General features: G+C 35.1%; 1 protein-coding gene across 1 annotated transcript in view; it reads left to right on the top strand.

The window, feature by feature from the left end:
- LOC136558815 (sodium channel protein type 2 subunit alpha-like) overlaps positions 1 to 16,217 on the top strand; it is a 58,473-nt gene extending 42,256 nt beyond the window's left edge. Inside the window, exons 19-27 of the mRNA XM_066553535.1 lie at positions 1,398 to 1,552; positions 2,719 to 2,892; positions 5,915 to 6,037; positions 6,296 to 6,577; positions 8,127 to 8,180; positions 8,979 to 9,116; positions 11,739 to 11,843; positions 12,240 to 12,510; positions 12,695 to 16,217. Coding sequence (XP_066409632.1) covers positions 1,398 to 1,552; positions 2,719 to 2,892; positions 5,915 to 6,037; positions 6,296 to 6,577; positions 8,127 to 8,180; positions 8,979 to 9,116; positions 11,739 to 11,843; positions 12,240 to 12,510; positions 12,695 to 13,878 — 2,486 coding nt within the window. The 3' untranslated portion in view covers positions 13,879 to 16,217. The remainder of the gene's footprint in view (positions 1 to 1,397; positions 1,553 to 2,718; positions 2,893 to 5,914; positions 6,038 to 6,295; positions 6,578 to 8,126; positions 8,181 to 8,978; positions 9,117 to 11,738; positions 11,844 to 12,239; positions 12,511 to 12,694) is intronic.
- The last annotated feature ends 1,309 nt before the right edge of the window (positions 16,218 to 17,526 follow it).

Below are 17,526 nucleotides of genomic sequence, written 5' to 3' on the forward strand. Positions count from 1 at the left end.
TAAATATACTGTGGGTTAAAACAGGTGGATGAGATCCTGTGTATCTATTTAAGTAAAGAAGTCGGAACAGCATACTTGCAGATCCTTAAATATTTTGATTTATTTTAGTTCTGAATAGCTGCATCTTCTAGGGGACTACTGAAATTTACTATGTAGGAAAGAATTTCTGGGGTTTTTTTATATTATGGATCTTAATTTCCTTTTAAATCATGAGTAAAATAATTCAGAATAAAATATGGTCCAGGATTAACTCCCCTATCCTGTTCATGCTTTTTAGTTTACTGTTTTGCAGACATCTTTGATATTAGGCTAGGACTTTTGTCCATTGAAGTGTTATTTTATTGGTCTTTATATTCCAGAATTGTCTGTCAGTGTGGGGATGAATTGACTATATCAAGTTCTTAATTTAAAAAAAATCCAACAAAAAATGTACCCTTCTCAAATAATTTGACAATATATTAAAATTCTTCCTTATCCCTGTTTTATGTGACAGCAACTCATTCTTGGGCATAAGATTTATTTTTTCATAATATAAGCATGTTGAATGGTTGAAGGTAAGGTAGTTCATGTTCTTCACAGTGGTAGCTGTTTTAGCTGTGATGATGAAATTCAGTGTAACTTATCTGTAACATATGAACTTAATGACACTTTGCAGGAAAACCAGAATGCTTTTAGGATCCATTAAAGTCATATCAACTTGGTTTTGTTTCTATGTGATTAATACTTTTTAAAGAATTAAGTAGGCTACTCTTGGCTAGGCAGTTACTGACAATGCCTTGAGGCTCCATGATAAAGTAGGGAGCTCTCCAATGTGAGGCAAACTTCTGTGGACAGTTGCCACAAATCTGTATCACATTGGAAAAGCTCTCATTATCTCCTATTCAAACGTTTGCTTATGTAAAGAGTTATCCTTCGTCAGCCCATGGAGCATCAGTTGTTCCTCGGCATAGTGAAAATAGTATTATTGTCTGATTTATTTGAATGTTTTCTAAAAGGCAACAGTTGTTTTAAAAGAAGAAGCTTCTGTATTTCGAACAAGTTCGTGTGCAAGTTGCTATATATGCTTGTTGTTTCTACTCCCTGACAATTTGCATGTATTCTTTAATTATCTGTATATAAACTGAATAATATAATTTTTTAAATGTGTTTGTAAATGAAAATTAGTTCAGTTAGATGACTGTCCTTTACGACAAACTTGATGTAGCATCAGAGTAGAGGAAAAATTGTGTACACTCAAGTTTTCCTACATCCAAAGTATAAAATTGAAAAGGTAAGTAGCATAAGTAGCATGAAGTAACTTTGAACTTCATGAAACAGAAGCTAGCTAAGAATAATTTTATTTTTCAGGATAATGAAAATTGTACCATATAACAGTTTCTTAATGTTTGTGGTATTAGGCTGTGTACGGAAGTTTAAATGCTGTAAAGGCAGTACAGAGAGCACAAGAGGAAGAATGTGGTGGAACCTTCGAAAAACCTGTTACAAGATAGTAGAGCACAACTGGTTTGAATCATTCATTGTCTTCATGATTCTTCTCAGCAGTGGTGCTCTGGTAAGTAGAGCTTGCACCCATAGAAATAGTACCTATAAAAACGTTTTATCTAAGTGTAGTATTATAACACCTGTTTTCCTTAAGAATAAAACACAAAGTTGCCTTTGAAGAAGTTGCCTATGGAACTAAATTCCCAGAGTACTTTGGGTATTACATTTAATTTCGATTACATTAAAATTTTGATGACTGCTAGGTGATGTGTGTGTTTATGAAAAGGATTATGCAAAAAAAATCTTGTTTAAGAAATTACACAAATCATGAAAAGGGAAATGTATGCATGAAAAAATTGTTCTACTTCAACTGAAAATTGTCCCCCAAAGCAGATATTGAATCCATCATGCTCTTAGTTCGTTTTTTGTTACAGTTTTAGTTATAGTATTTCTGGACTGTTACATAGGAATTTTTGAATTTCTTTTTACTATTCTTAGTGACATTTAGTGCTTCACATATTTGGTTTCATTTTGGTTGCTAATTGACACAGGATTTGTTCTATATTGTCTTGGTCTCTGCTCCAGCACCTAAAGCACCAGGTACTTTCCTTCCTTCTTCCCTGACCCTAGTGTTTGCTGGGTAGTTTCTCTCACTTTTTTCCTTCAATTCTCATACCGCCATGCAGTGCTTTGCCCTTCCTTAAACGTTTTCCCAGAGGCACCATCAGCTTCATCGTTGTTCTCAGCTGTTTCCTGTGTGGGATCAATGGTGGAGCTGGCACAAAGCAGTCCCCTGGCCTCTTCTTGCAGTGGTCACATCTACAGCCTCCCACTACTAAAACCTTGCCATCAGCACCTAAGACAGGAGTTCTGTAGAGATCATCAACATAATATCTGGTCTCCTGTTAATTGAAGTTGATATAATAATGAGAGTGGCTTCTGACAGAACCAGGCTGGGCTTTTCAGGGTGAAAAATTATAATGCTGTGTTGACTATTATTGAAATTTCTAAAAATCTTTTGGGCAACCTCAGACTTTTTATTGTAATTCCATTTTCAGACAATAATAAAATCTAAAACTCAGAATGTAATTGTAATTTCTGTTATGTTGGTTTTTCAAGGTAAAACATCTAAAGTTGAAAGTGATTTTACTTTGCTGTTTTCATTTAGTTCTGGCTTAATTTGTAATTTTCAAAGGCTTTTCAATATCTGACTTATATGTAACCCATTCTTTACAGGCTTTTGAAGATATATATATTGAACAGCACAAGACTGTAAGAGTCCTGCTGGACTATGCTGATAAAATCTTTACTTACGTCTTTATTCTGGAAATGGTGCTAAAATGGGTGGCCTATGGTTTTCAGACTTACTTCACTAATGCTTGGTGCTGGCTGGACTTCCTGATTGTCGATGTAGGTACTATGCTTTCCAAGGAGTCTGTTTCTGTTGTTTAGGCAGGGCATTTTATGTAACTTCAATGTGATAGAGATACATGCAGTGAATAATATAAATTTTGTTGAAAGGAATGGAAAATTGCATGCTGGTGAATAAGATCCTGCTGCAGTTATCCAGTGTGTAACTACATCTGCCTTTGTGCTGTCATTGACACCTTGTGTTCTGTGTTTTACTGTGCGGGGTCCCAGCTGGTGAGGGAGCACTGTTTACAGATTTGACTTCAGTCTGCTGGATGTGGCAGCAGAGAGCAAGGAGGATGCAGACACAGGAAGGAAAGGGAAATTTAAGTGTGCACTTGGGGTATACATTAAGTGAGCACATTTGATCCTGGGCTAATGGGACACTGACAAAGAACTGCAGAGGAGAATTGGTTTTCAAGAATAACATTAAAAGCCAGTGTTGACATTGCACTCCAGAGAAACTAAATAAGTGACATTGCATGATACGTTCATTTAAAGGAGTTCTTTCTTTTTGTGAAGATGTTGGACTAGAAATTCAACAAGTGGATTTTGATTGAATGGTACCTGGAATCTAGGACAGAAATTTTGTCCCCTACCAGCAGAATTCAAACTTACCTAATGCTCTTTTAAAGTAGGTTTTTTGGAAAGAAAGGCACAAGTGGCATTTGTGATTTGTCTTCCTCATTTAACTGTGCTTCTTTTTTCAGTGGATCCCCATTCTTAGCAGATGGACTAACTCAATGACATGAGAAAATATGTGATATGCTTTTTTCTGGGATATGCAGTTTCCTGCATATCCTTTTTACTTTCATGGCCTCTCTATTTCTTCTGTTGTGAATTCCCAATTAATACTTACACCAAGAATAAAGTCAACATATTCCCAGAAAAGATGTACTGACCTGTAAGAAACTTAGCAAGTATAAAGGCCCTCCCCTAAGACTAAATTTTCCAAAACAAGATAATCTTAGCACATGAAAGGAAAAAAGAGTTAGGACTGTCTTTGAGTAAGGCTGAATATATAATTTTTGTATATTTGCTTTCTTTGTGGATGCTATAGCATTCAGATTTTTCTTTATTATAACTTAAGTGAAAAATTATGAAAATTTTATAATTAATGGGAAATCAGCAGCAATCATCCAGATAGATTCTGTCACCTTTGCATAAAATTATTGATGCCATGTTTTAGACTCTTTTCATATATGAATAACCAGACAGTATGTTTCCAGAAGCATGTAATACATAAATTTTGAATTTTTTTCCATTACAATGGTCATTGGTAAAAAAAAAAGAAAATTAATCAGAAATAAATAAATCTATTACTATTTAAGGAGTATTCAGATTTAGTGTCTCTGTACAAGCCTGTATTGGGAAATGTTGATCTTGAATTCAGTTTTAAGATCAATTCTTCTGATTAGGCATACCATGTATCCATGTGGATAGGTATGGGCTCTTCATTTTTTCAGCAATCTCAGTGCTTTCCTGTAGCCATCTTAATCTTTTGTTTAGAATGTCTGCATTTTGTGGTCCCACAGCAGCAGATTATATAACAATTCATGTTGGGGGGCACCATCAGAGGTTTTCAATTAGCTCTAACCTCAAGGTTAGATTAGACAGCTCAGGCTGATACTCTGTTTTGAATGAAGAATGCCTTACTTAGCAATGCCATTTCCAGTGTTTGGCCTCCTATATTGTAAACCCACTCCTTCCACCCCTAAAGTCATGGTGATCTGCTTAGCTTTTTCTGACATTATTGCTAGACTTGCTATTATTTTCAGCCACTAATAAGGAATTTTAATTCTTTCTCTTCCTAATGGTTTAGTGTGCAGGTGCTGCCCTCAACTGCTTAAATAGATCTTTGTTTTATCTTTCTGTCCTATGCCTTTATCCAGCTAAACATTGAACAAATTTGTCGTACCAGTACCAGTCAAGTTAAATTATCACTGTGAGACATTTTACAGAATCTTTTCAGGCAAACTGTTCTGTACCTAGCAGCCTAAGCTCTCCAGCTGTTCCCTGTTTGGGAAAGGACTTATGGTATGCAGACAGAAGTTCTTACCCATTGTGATGTTTACGGTTTTTTCAGAAACAGGTAATTAGCCCTGAAACAAATAAATATGCTCATTTTGCTCAGCTTTCCATGTGCAATTACAAAAGATATCACAGAGAAGAGAAAAAATGGGATTGTATAGTAATTGGCAGCTTGCTTGAGCTACCCTTAGAGAAAAGAAATCTGCAGAAGACTTCTTTGTGTAAACACAACAGGAGATAGCCATCTGGAGTGGGAGGTTCAGTGTGGACACAAGTCATTGACTTTCACTGGAAAACAGCAGGAAAATCAACTTTTGAGATGTTAATCCAGCTGTACTGAAGGTTTCAAAAATTAGTGTGGATTAAACCCTTTCTTCCACAAAAGTAGGCACATTAATTTTCCAAAATACAAACAATTTGTAAAATACAAAGATTTTTCCAGCTTATGATAATGTACTTTTGTGCAATTATACTATTTGGTAGTTACAAGAACAGAAAGTTGTAGCTGAGTTTGGGATTCTGACTCATGTGCATCATTACAGGATGTTTTGTAATATTTCCCCTTCTTTTTCTTCAACACACCTTTTGAATTTTCGAATTTTCTAATGTTATATTTAGGATTTCTATATATAGAAGCCTGTTTATAGCTGGTATCACAGGCTGTCCAAACCACAATCAAACACATAGAGGGAGAGGAAATTACTTAGTTTTTTAAAAAATAAAAACATACATATGCTCATATCCACAGATAGTATTATGGATTAAAGTATGTTTTTGTTCAAACAGTTCTGAAATTTACATGCAATATTAGACTTATTTTTTTCTTTTTTTTTTCTTTTTCTTCTTTAGCTTTTTAAATTTATTTTCACTGAAAGATTAGGGACCTTTTGAATTTTTTCCCCAATATCCTGATCAAAATTTTTATCCCTTAAGGCATTTCTATTTTGAAGCTACTTAGAAAAGTACTTTTGTTTTGTTTTGTTTCCTCTAGGTCTCATTGGTTAGCTTAATAGCTACTGCTCTTGGTTTCTCAGAATTTGGTGCAATTAAATCTCTCCGAACATTAAGAGCTTTGAGACCTCTAAGAGCTTTGTCACGCTTTGAAGGCATGAGGGTAAGGAAAAAAAAAATGGAAATAATGTGTAAAACAAATCCCTAAAAATATGCCAAATTATAAAAGCATGGAATAATACTAATTGAATGTCTGTTAGTAAGGCCAACAGTAGCATGTTTGGTTATGTGACGTGCATTACTACTTTTCTATTTGCATTACTTCAGTGTAATGTAATGCTTTACATAAAATCATCTTCTAGATTAAAAAAAAATAACCCTTGTGTTGTTTTTAATTTTTTTTTCTGTGTTTATTGACTAGGTGGTTGTGAATGCTCTTACTGGAGCAATTCCATCCATTATGAACGTACTTCTGGTTTGTCTTACATTCTGGCTAATTTTCAGCATCATGGGAGTAAATTTGTTTGCTGGCAAGTTCTATCATTGTGTTAACACCACAAATAATGAGATTTTCACACCAGAACAAGTCAGTAATAAAAGGATGTGTGAAAATATAAGCAGGACTACTGGAGGTGTTCGGTGGAAAAATGTGAAAGTAAACTTTGATAATGTTGCAATTGGTTATCTTTCTCTGCTTCAAGTGGTAAGTGCTTAAATTTTACAGCTTTAGTTTTAGTTGTGGTATCATTTAATTGTATAATTTTCAATGTTATTTTAAAATAAATAAATGGATATGGATTTGACTTTATAATTTTGTTCTATGGAGCTAATTAATGTTTCTTATTGTAAAAATGTGATACATTCTCTGGCCATTTTGGAAGAGGAGGAATATCTAATATTCACCTGATGAAGGTTTCTTGGCACCCAACTGCTAGTACCTTTTCAAGTGCTATGGAAATGCAGTATGTAGTTAAAAATCTGGTTAAAAACTGCAGCTAGGTTTCATTTTCTTTGATTTTCTTTATCCATTAAGGCATATTGACTAAAATTTTTTCCATGGTTGTCATAGATAGGTTCTAGGACTTATCTGATCTTCAAACAAGAAGAGTGTTAGATTTCTAGGCATGATCCTTTTTGGAGAAAGTATCTGTAAATTGCCAATAAGACATATAAGACATATATATTTACAATCAGGTTCATTTGACCAACTACTTCTAGGAAATTATTTGTACTCGTAAGCAATTGGTAATTATTCTGCCTTTAAAAATTCCCAACTGGTAGTGTTTAGTAGTTAGTGCTGTGCTAGCAGGCTACCATCTGTTTGCTTCTGGGGGTAACAGTAGCTGTTGCTAAACAGCACTGGGCAATTGCATAAGTTACCAGCTTAGAGAGTGGCACTGCTTTTAGTACTTGTAGCATGTATTGCACCCACAGTTCACCTGTGTAATGGTTGCAGTAAACATATTATTCACACCTTTCCTGCCCTCAGAGTATGTTTGAAGAGGACCCTCTAGAAGGATAAAGAATTGGTTGGATGGCTGTGTGGAAAGACTCACAGTCAGTGGCTTAGTGTCCAAGAGGAAACCAGTACCAAGTGGTGTTTCTCAAGGATTTGCTCCAGGACCAGTACTATCTGATAGCTCCATCAATGACATCAGTAGTGGAATTGAGTGCACCCTCAGCAGCTGGCAAATGCACCAGGCTGCGATTTGTGATAGGCTTAGATGACACACACTTTAAGGAGCTACTGAGTCCCTGGGCAGCTTCACTCAGTCTCTCCTTGGAGCCCCTTGTTTCCAATGGAGTGACCCACACCATGCCTGTGCGGGTGGGCTAGCTGGTCACGCAGGCTCCCTGTATCCTGACATGAGAGACCTGGCTTTACTGGGATGTCACATAGCACAGTGCCTTTCCTGTTAAGGTAATGCTTTACAGATGGCAGCCAGCACAGCACATTTCCCTGGGAGATAAATCACTGTCTCTCTGGTATGATGATATTGATTGCAACTCATCTCACAGAGAGTTTATATGAATTTCCATGAAGATTAGAATTCATTCAGCTTTTTTTAAGAACTGGGGGGAGATATTCCATAGTAATGAACTTCCTGTGAATGCTTCACTTGTAACACACAAGACTTCTAATATTTTCTTTATTTTTATGAACAGAAATACATTGCAGAAGACACTGGTTTATTTAGAATGTTCTCAGAACTGGAGCATTGATAGAAAATATTAACCAATTTTGTTTTTAGGCAACATTTAAAGGATGGATGGAGATTATGTATCCTGCAGTTGATTCTACAGAAGTGAGTGCAATATAAAATCTACTATGTAAATATAAAATTTACTGAGGGAAAACAAATCTAAGACTGATGTGAGGCTTCTTGAATGGTAGTTGAAGTGATCTAAAACATAAAAAATTAAATGTAAAGCCCTGATGAATTTTCTACAATCTATACCCACAAAGTGCTTATACTTTTATCAGGTGACAAAAATTATAGCTGTAAGCTACATAAATTACTAGTAATTTAATAATTCTTCTGTAAAAATCCAAAATAATGAGATCTGGTTTTCCATTTATTTATGTCTGAGATTGTACAGATCAGGAAACAAGTTTTTTCTGTGTCCTCAAAAATAACCCAAATAGTCAAGAGGCATCACTGCAAAAGCTAATCTAGATCTGCAGACTCTGATGATCTCAAAAACCAAATTTGCTAATTTTTGCCTATTTTTCTTTTAATCTTGGTATTTGTTTGCATCTCTCCTCAATCCAGCTTTTGATTTGCATATAATCTGTAGGAACTGAATTGCTTTTGATATTTGCACATTTCTGTCAAATTTAGTAGGACCTACATGAAATGTCAAATATCATCAAGGAGAACAGACAGAGAGGGAAGGAATGGCAAGTCCTGCAATGTGTGCAATTACAGAAACCTGTATTAAATAGATTTTCAAGTTCAAATATGAGGCAACTGTAGCGTATGCTCCAAAAGAGTTGGGTTTACCCCCCTGTCCATCTGGATGCAACTTCTCCTCCTGCTCAGGATCTTTGATTTATCTTAACTGTTATTTGTGATGCTTTGCTGTTCTCTTGTGTTATATAGGTAGAGAAACAGCCCAAGTATGAAGAGAACCTGTACATGTACCTTTACTTTGTGGCCTTTATCGTCTTTGGATCATTTTTCACCCTAAACTTATTCATTGGTGTCATCATAGATAACTTCAACCAACAAAAAAAGAAGATAAGTACCACATGTTTCATTTTCACAATACTTCATTGTTATTGAGCATTCTAGTAAATGTATGCAAGGATAAATAATAGTGTCTGAAATTTCTCATAGTAATAGAAAGAAAGAAAAAGAAATCAGGTTTTAAGATTTTTTTTTTTGTTAAAAATAATTAAATAACAGTCTTTTCTTTTTAAGACATCTGAAGTAATTTAAAATTACATTTAGTATTTGAGTGTTCTCCACATCCCTGTACAGCCCAATGATATGTTGTCCATCAGAAAATTAAATCTTTGTTTTTCTTAACTTTACAGTGCTGTGTCTAAGCAATGTGAAAGTGCAGATGACTTAAGCAAATAAGGCAGGAAAGAAGAAAATATGAAAAACTATAAATTTCAAAATTGATAAGGAGCTAACATATAGCAATATTGTGAAGGCCTCCATTACAGAGACTAACACGTTGAATGCTGACAATACTTCTCTGTATTGTAAGATTATAGAGGGTGGGGAAACTGTCTTGAGTTAGTGAATTTGCAAGAAAAAGAAAATGGATGTCACTTGATAATGTGTAGGTTTTCTTTTCAACTTAAGCTGTTTCTATTATTTAAATGAACACAGGATTGTGTCAAGAACTCTAGGGACATGTAAATAGATGAAAATGCAAGCTATGATGGCAAATTAAATTGTACTTGCTATTTAAACCATAAATGGTGGCATCTTCATCCTTCAAAATATTTGTACCTTCCTTGGAGTGAACTTCAGGGTCATCCAGTACTTAGCAGGAAGGTGGATCCCTTTCCTATCCTTGGAGAGCAAGACTAAAGTTATATACATGTTATTGGCATTTTTGGCAGTTGATGTGTAACAGAGGTGATCTTACTCAGTAATGAGGTAATTATAAATTTTATTAAGTTCACTTGGCAGACACTGTCCACTGGAGTCATCATGACTCAGAAGGCAGATAAGGGTTCCTGCTAAATGGCTTTTTCTGGCAGTATGGTATACACCCCTTGTACATTTTGAGCTGTTGCAAGACACTGAGAAAGTAAAATAGTGGACATGCAATTAGGCTGGGAAAATTCTATCTCTATGCTATTCTTCAGTCTCATCTAGCAAACTAGCAAGCATTAGTTGTCTGTCTTTTGAATTTATAGGTGCATCTGTGTTCATAGAAATGTGCAGATCACACAGTTCATGGCTACCCAGCAGTATTTTTCTTGCCATTGTTCTTTTTTAATATCACTGACAATTGGGCATGTTGGGATATGAATGGGAAAAGAGCTCGTGTTGCAGCATACTGTCTCTGTGTAGTTAAACTGTGCTTTTCTGTGGTTCCTGTGAGCATCCTACTTTCATTACATTAGTTCTGTGAGGGAGGGAATGCTCTGCTGTTGATTTCCTAACTGGTCCTTAAGGGTATCTTGCCTTGAGGCCTTTATTCTCCCTGGGGACAGTACACTGAGACAAGGATGGCTTGTTCTCTCATGATAGCCATCACGTCAGTGAGACAGCAGAAGAAATCCCCAACCCCTTCCTACTTTCTTTATGGATCTCTTCTTTTATTCTTTATTTCCCACTGAGTGAAATCCTCCAACAGTCACAGCACATTTCCACCATAATTATCAAATGAACTTCTTGTCTTTCTTCCAAAACTCCTACTCTCCAAGAAGTTAATTTTACATGAATATTTGATTTATGAGGAGTTTGTTAAAGACAGTCTCTTTTGCCTTCTAAATCTTTATGTCAATATATAGACACAGCTGAAAGTTAAACACACCTTCATTCAGACTTATCATTACTTTGTCTATAAGATTGACACTACATTTGACAAATTCGGTGGGATGAAGTGTCAGAATCACCCTGACTCTGAAGTTCATTTCCATATGCCACTGCTTTGATATCATGCATACCTGGAATACAATTACAAACAAGTGCATGAAAGGTATAGAACAAGTTACTTGACAATATATATTGTATTTCTGATAAGTGTTTCCATGTGTGTATTACACCAATCTAGAAATCATTTTATTCAGACAAGAAACCCCAAAGTAAATCCATGCTTCTGGTGATCTAGGTACAGTTTAGGGGATGATCAAACTTCATACACACTGTTTGATGTGTATGTATCATCTGAACTGAGATACCTATAATCAAATGGCAAAACGCACATCCTGAAAAGTAAAATCAGTAATTTGTTTCTCTTGGTGTGTTTTAGTTGAAGGCATATATGCTCACAGTGTATCTTTGTACCTTTGAAACTTTTTTATTTTTGGTAGATTGATTTACAATGTGGAGTTCATGATGCTGGATTTATTAAGTGTCTATGAAATGTATATTTTCCAAATTGGGTTTAGTTTTTTAAATTTATTTAATTGAATTAATCAGGTATGTATTTTTTTAAAATAAGAAATAGACAGAAGTTTTGGGGATTTTCTTTGCTCCATAATTTCTTTCATTTTTCCTTCAAGATTCATCAGAAATTTTAACAATCTTGGAAATAATTATTATGTTTTGGTTTTGGTAACAATGTATAAGGATGACTAAAGAGCTTATTTAAACCATGTTCTGCAATGCTGTGAATTAATAGATATGAAGGCTTGTCTGTAATCAGATTTGGGGTTTCTTTTATTAATTTACCTTGGAGGCCAAGACATTTTCATGACAGAAGAGCAAAAGAAATACTACAATGCAATGAAGAAGCTGGGCTCCAAGAAACCACAAAAACCTATACCTCGACCAGTGGTAAGAATAGTGCAATTCTTATGTCATCTGTATTTGGAGGGAAATCCCAGCGGTACATCAATTATAATAAAATTTCTCCTTTAACTCTAAAATGGTTTCAGCCGAATTAGTTACCCCTTAATTCTGAATTGAAATGTACACGTGTCTGTTCTGCAGGAAAAATCTCTCATATTTGTTATGCTGAGAAAATAGTATCAAAGAACATGAAGAAATATATGCTTGCTGAGTTTTGAGAGAAAAACTTTGAACTCACATATAAGTTACTGGACAATGGTTTACTTAGATTTTTGAGCCTTTTGCTTGGTATATTTTGGGAGAGGAAGAATGAAATGGGAGGGAGGAAACAGATGTTTATTACATAAAAATACTATAACCTTTTCTTTTTTCTTCCCTCAGAACAAATTGCAAGGTCTGGTGTTTGATATTGTAACCAAGCAACTATTTGACATCATCATTATGGTTCTAATCTGTCTTAACATGATCACAATGATGATAGAAACAGATGACCAGACTGAACGGATGCAAAATATTTTATATTGGATTAACTTGGTCTTTGTTGTCCTTTTCACTGGCGAATGTGTCTTCAAAATATTTTCACTCCGTTATTATTACTTCACCATTGGCTGGAATATTTTTGATTTTGTGGTTGTTATTCTTTCAATAATAGGTAAGAAATTCCTATGTTCAAAATGAAATAGAGTTATGTGTATTTATTGCTTTCTCTCTATCAAGTTGTGCAAATTAGAAGAGTTACTTAATTTTAATTTCTCTTGATTATTTTGCATTTTCTGTTGAAAATGTAATCTGTGTTAAAAACTCACTTTCTTCATTTATTTTTATGTTTTTCATAGGTATGTTTCTAGCTGAGGTAATTGAAAAGTACTTTGTGTCACCCACTTTGTTCAGAGTTGTACGACTTGCCAGGATCGGTCGAATCCTGCGCCTCATTAAAGGCGCTAAGGGAATCCGCACTCTGCTTTTTGCTTTGATGATGTCTCTTCCTGCTTTGTTCAACATTGGGCTGCTGCTCTTCCTGGTCATGTTCATCTATGCCATATTTGGCATGTCCAACTTTGCCTATGTCAAGAAGGAAGATGGGATTGATGACATGTTCAACTTTGAAACGTTTGGCAACAGCATGATCTGCCTGTTCCAGATCACCACGTCCGCTGGCTGGAATAATTTGCTCAACCCAATTCTCAACAGTGGGGAGCCAGACTGTGACCCTAACAAGGCTCATCCAGGGAGCTCTGTGAAAGGTGACTGTGGCAACCCTTCTGTTGGGATTTTCTTCTTTGTCAGCTACATTATCATATCCTTTCTGGTAGTGGTGAACATGTACATTGCTGTGATTTTGGAGAACTTCAGTGTTGCTACTGAAGAAAGCGCTGAACCCTTGGGTGAGGATGACTTTGAGATGTTTTATGAGGTTTGGGAAAAATATGATCCTGGTGCAACACAATTCATAGAATATAGTAAGCTGTCTGATTTTGCAGCTTCTCTAGATCCTCCTCTTAATATACCAAAACCAAACACAATTCATCTTATTGCAATGGATCTACCTGTGGTGAGCGGTGACAGAATTCACTGCCTTGACATCTTGTTTGCTTTCACAAAGCGTGTTTTGGGGGAAAGTGGGGAGATGGACGCCCTCAGAATACAGATGGAAGATCGGTTTATGGCATCCAATCCTTCTAAAGTCTCCTATGAACCAATTACAACCACACTGAAACGAAAGCAGGAAGAAGTTTCTGCCACTATCATTCAGCGTGCCTACAGACGTCATCTTCTGAGACAGTCAGTAAAGAAGCTTTCATTTATGTATCAGAAGGATGGGGGTGATCAGCTTATCAAAAAGGATGTGATTGTTGGTAAGCTGAGTGAAAATTCATCTCCAGAGAAAATGGATATGTCTGCATCCACCACAGCTCCGCCTTCTTATGATAGTGTAACAAAACCAGAAAAAGAAAAATATGAAGATGACAAATCAGAAAAGGAAGACAAAGGAAAAGACAGAAGAGGAAACAAAAAATAAAAGGCTCTTTTATCCATGATGAATGTTTGCAAGCTTGAAAATATGTTTTTGTCAGTAGCACTCTTACTGGAGGATTATGCCAAAATTATAAGTTTTTACATATTTACCCACTACTGCAAACAGTGCTTGTCCAAGAAAATGATCCATCACTAGTAAACTCTGGGTGTGTAACAGGGAAACAAACTTGCAGAACAATAGTTTTGATTATCAGCTGTTACTAATTGAGAGGAGACACAAAATTTCTACTTGGAATATAGGAGCCCTTAAGGGGTCCTGATAAACCTGTATTTTTGTGGAGTAAGTGTATCCACTGTGTACATCTCATCTCTTATCTGTGTTCCATGTGTGTCAGTTCTTGTTCATGATTTCATTTGCTTTAATAACATACTGCTTTATTAATTCTGCTGTGCTGAGAAAAAAAATCTAAAAACTCTTTATTTAGATAAACACTAAATAATACTCTTGTGTGCAGAGAAACACAAATGTCAGGAATATGTAATTATGGCATCATAATATGAACATAGTTCTCTTCAAGCCACTTCTAAATGCAGAAAGCCAAGATTCCAGATTATTAAAGCTCAGGATGTAAATCAAAGAAGCACCAAACTATTAAAAAAACCATGAGTCCAGATAAAGAATTTGTCAGTAAATCAAACAAGGAAATAATTCTCACAGAAAAGAGGTCGGTAACTTAGTCTTTTAGGTTTAATGTATTTATTTTTATTACCTTTCAGTAGTTTTTAATTTATTGTACTGTCCATTTCAGATACAAATAAATGATGCTACATAAAGCTCCTGTTTGGAAAATTGTGAAACTACTAAAAAAACTTACTTTCAGTTTACAAGATAGCTGATTAATTCCTGAAACATTCAAACAATTATTTTCACAGAAGAGCTACAAATGACAAATTCTGCCTATAGGAAGTTATATATATATTTTTTAAATGGTATGTTTGACCTTGTAGTATTGTGAGTAGCTTCCATACTTCATTCCAAAGTCTGTTGCTACACTTCTCATTTCTCATGAGTTTATCCCATTTAGGACAATAATCAAAGCTATGAGTATAAGCTGAAAGCAGAGTATCTTTGGGGACAAATGCTACCTTAATATATACCTCAGATTTCATTTTCTCTACTTTGGAAGGATGGATCATAGAAACACAAAGTATGTACATGAGAGAGGTGGTTTTGACACCCTCTTGGCAATTTAGTCAGGTTTCCACTGTAATGTAACCTTCCATAGAGAACTGAGATGACCAAAAAGATGTAGTGAAATCAGCTTTGTCCTGCACTGGGGTTTAGATGATTTTTTTTTTGCATTCAGGCTGACACTATACATGTAAGTAAAATACCCTCTGTTATTTAATCAGTTGTTTTACACAGTGGTACCTTTTTGAACAAGGAGACAATGACCTAATTACCATATATGTGTCAAATATGTACCCTAGTAAGTTAGCTTGCAACATTTCAGTAGATATTATGATATATTCTGTGATACTTTAAATAATTGGAAGCTCTAACTGATGCATGCTTGCTGCAATTATCCTACAGCTGTTCAAGTTTAACATGGGAAGAAATGTGAATGCTAAAAAGAAAACCTGACAAGACCATCATTCCTCATACCAGTAAGCAATAGTTTGCTGCTATTAAAGATTTTATTTTGTGTGAGTGTTGCAATTAGCAAATATGCAGTAAAGTGGTGGACTATACAGGACAAATAGATGGCTTAAAATATGGGGCTAGAAAAAAATTATAACATATATCTATTATTTTTATTTTAAAAACAGTTTATTTTATAACATTTTTTACTCATTATAAGAAATTATACATATTTTCCTGTTGTTATTAATATTTATTGCTGTCTGTCTTTGACACTTTACTGTTCAGAAACATAATATACAATGTGTAATGGAAAATTTCTGCTAATTGCTTTAAATAGCTTTTAATAAGGAATAATTTTAAAACAAATGGACAGTACAATTTTTTTTTTCTGATCTGTTGGTAGGTCTTTTTATGTGAAACAAGACAGAAGGCCTTTTTTTATGTTATAATCCTGTTTATTGATTTTCAGGGATCTTAGTCATAGGAACATTGCTTTTTTCCTGGAGTTAATATCACACTGTCTGCTTTGCTTATTGGTGCACACTGCAGTAGAAACACTTTAAATATAATTTGTTATTTTGCATTTCTTATAAAAGAACTAGAATATTGATGGGGTCCTGCTTTTCTGGAAATTATTGGCTCATAGTATACTGATGAACTGCATGCAGGAAGTTGTTTTACCAAAAATAACTACATTGCTAACAACCGAAAAGAATAAAGATAACCTTTTTATGTAATTATTTTAGTCTTTGTCTTTTATTGTATGAATTTTATAAAGATTAACAAGTAATGGTAAAATTAAGGGGGAATCACTTCAGCAGTGAGGTGACTTAGACATCTAGATCACGTGTTGCTTCATGACTTAGCTCAGTCTCAACTTGTCACTATCAAGATGAAATGAAATGCTGATGTTGTCCTGACCAGAGGAGTTTTTCTAGAATTCAGAAAAAATTGTATTTCAACTACATGTCTTTTGGCCAGATTTTTGAGTTGTCCAGGTAGACCTCTAGTGATATTCTCTGTTGGGCAAGTCCAGTGTGGGATGGCTCCACAGCTGCTCCTGCAGACACTGCTCACTCTGGGATAGGGCAGCCTGGATCTGTCACCAAAATAACCCCATGGGACCATAACAGAGTTGCTTTAATTCCTTTCCCTCTGAAGAAATCCATGCTTGCCAAGAGGAGGGAACAGGAGCTATTAGAGGTTTTAGGGGCCGTGCCACTGCCATCCTCAGGCAACTGATGCCTTTGCAAGGCTCTCAGGCTGGTCCCGGGTGAGAGGTTGCTGCACACGTGGCAGGATGAGGGACATGGTGTGTGCATTGGACCTGGGCATGGGGTGACTAATCCTTTTTGTTTTTGTGTGTGCGTGTTCTCGTTTCTTTTGTGAAGAGAAGTTGCTGTATGCTTGGGCCAATATAGCTAACAGGAAAAAACCCTGAATTGTGCTGTGCTTTGAAGGACAATGTGCATGGGTTTAGCAACTATACCTGATTTTAATTAATATGGATGTTTTTATCAATCCAGAATAACTAGTGTTTTAATATGGCAATTGCTAATAATTTTGTATTAATGTAATAATGTAAATACTTTTAAAAAATTATACTTTTTACCCTTAAATTGCTGTTTAAAGTTAAGTCAGTGCTGAATGGGTGTGTAGGTAAATTGAAAATTCTATGTGGAATAAGCATAAAATGTTTATGTAATGATTTTTCTACAAATTTGGTAGTGCACAGAAATATATAAGGTCATTTATAAAATCATTTTACCCTTTACAATTTCTATTCTTTTTTAAGTTATGACCATTGAACCAATAATACAGCTGGAGTCACTCCATTTTTAGTATCTTAAATGCAATATCTCAGACCTGTACCAAAAAAGTAATATATTTTTGGATTCCAAGTGTATATATTTGAATAAATTTGGATACTTCTGTATTTCTTTGAAATTATTCCAGTATACCTTGAAGGTAAAAAACTTATGGAAGACACAGTTGACTTGCAGACTTCCTCCTTAACCTGCAGGTCTGAAATAAATCTGTGTTTTA

The sequence above is a fragment of the Molothrus aeneus genome, chromosome 7, assembly GCF_037042795.1.
Source record: "Molothrus aeneus isolate 106 chromosome 7, BPBGC_Maene_1.0, whole genome shotgun sequence".
Lineage (NCBI taxonomy): Eukaryota > Metazoa > Chordata > Aves > Passeriformes > Icteridae > Molothrus > Molothrus aeneus.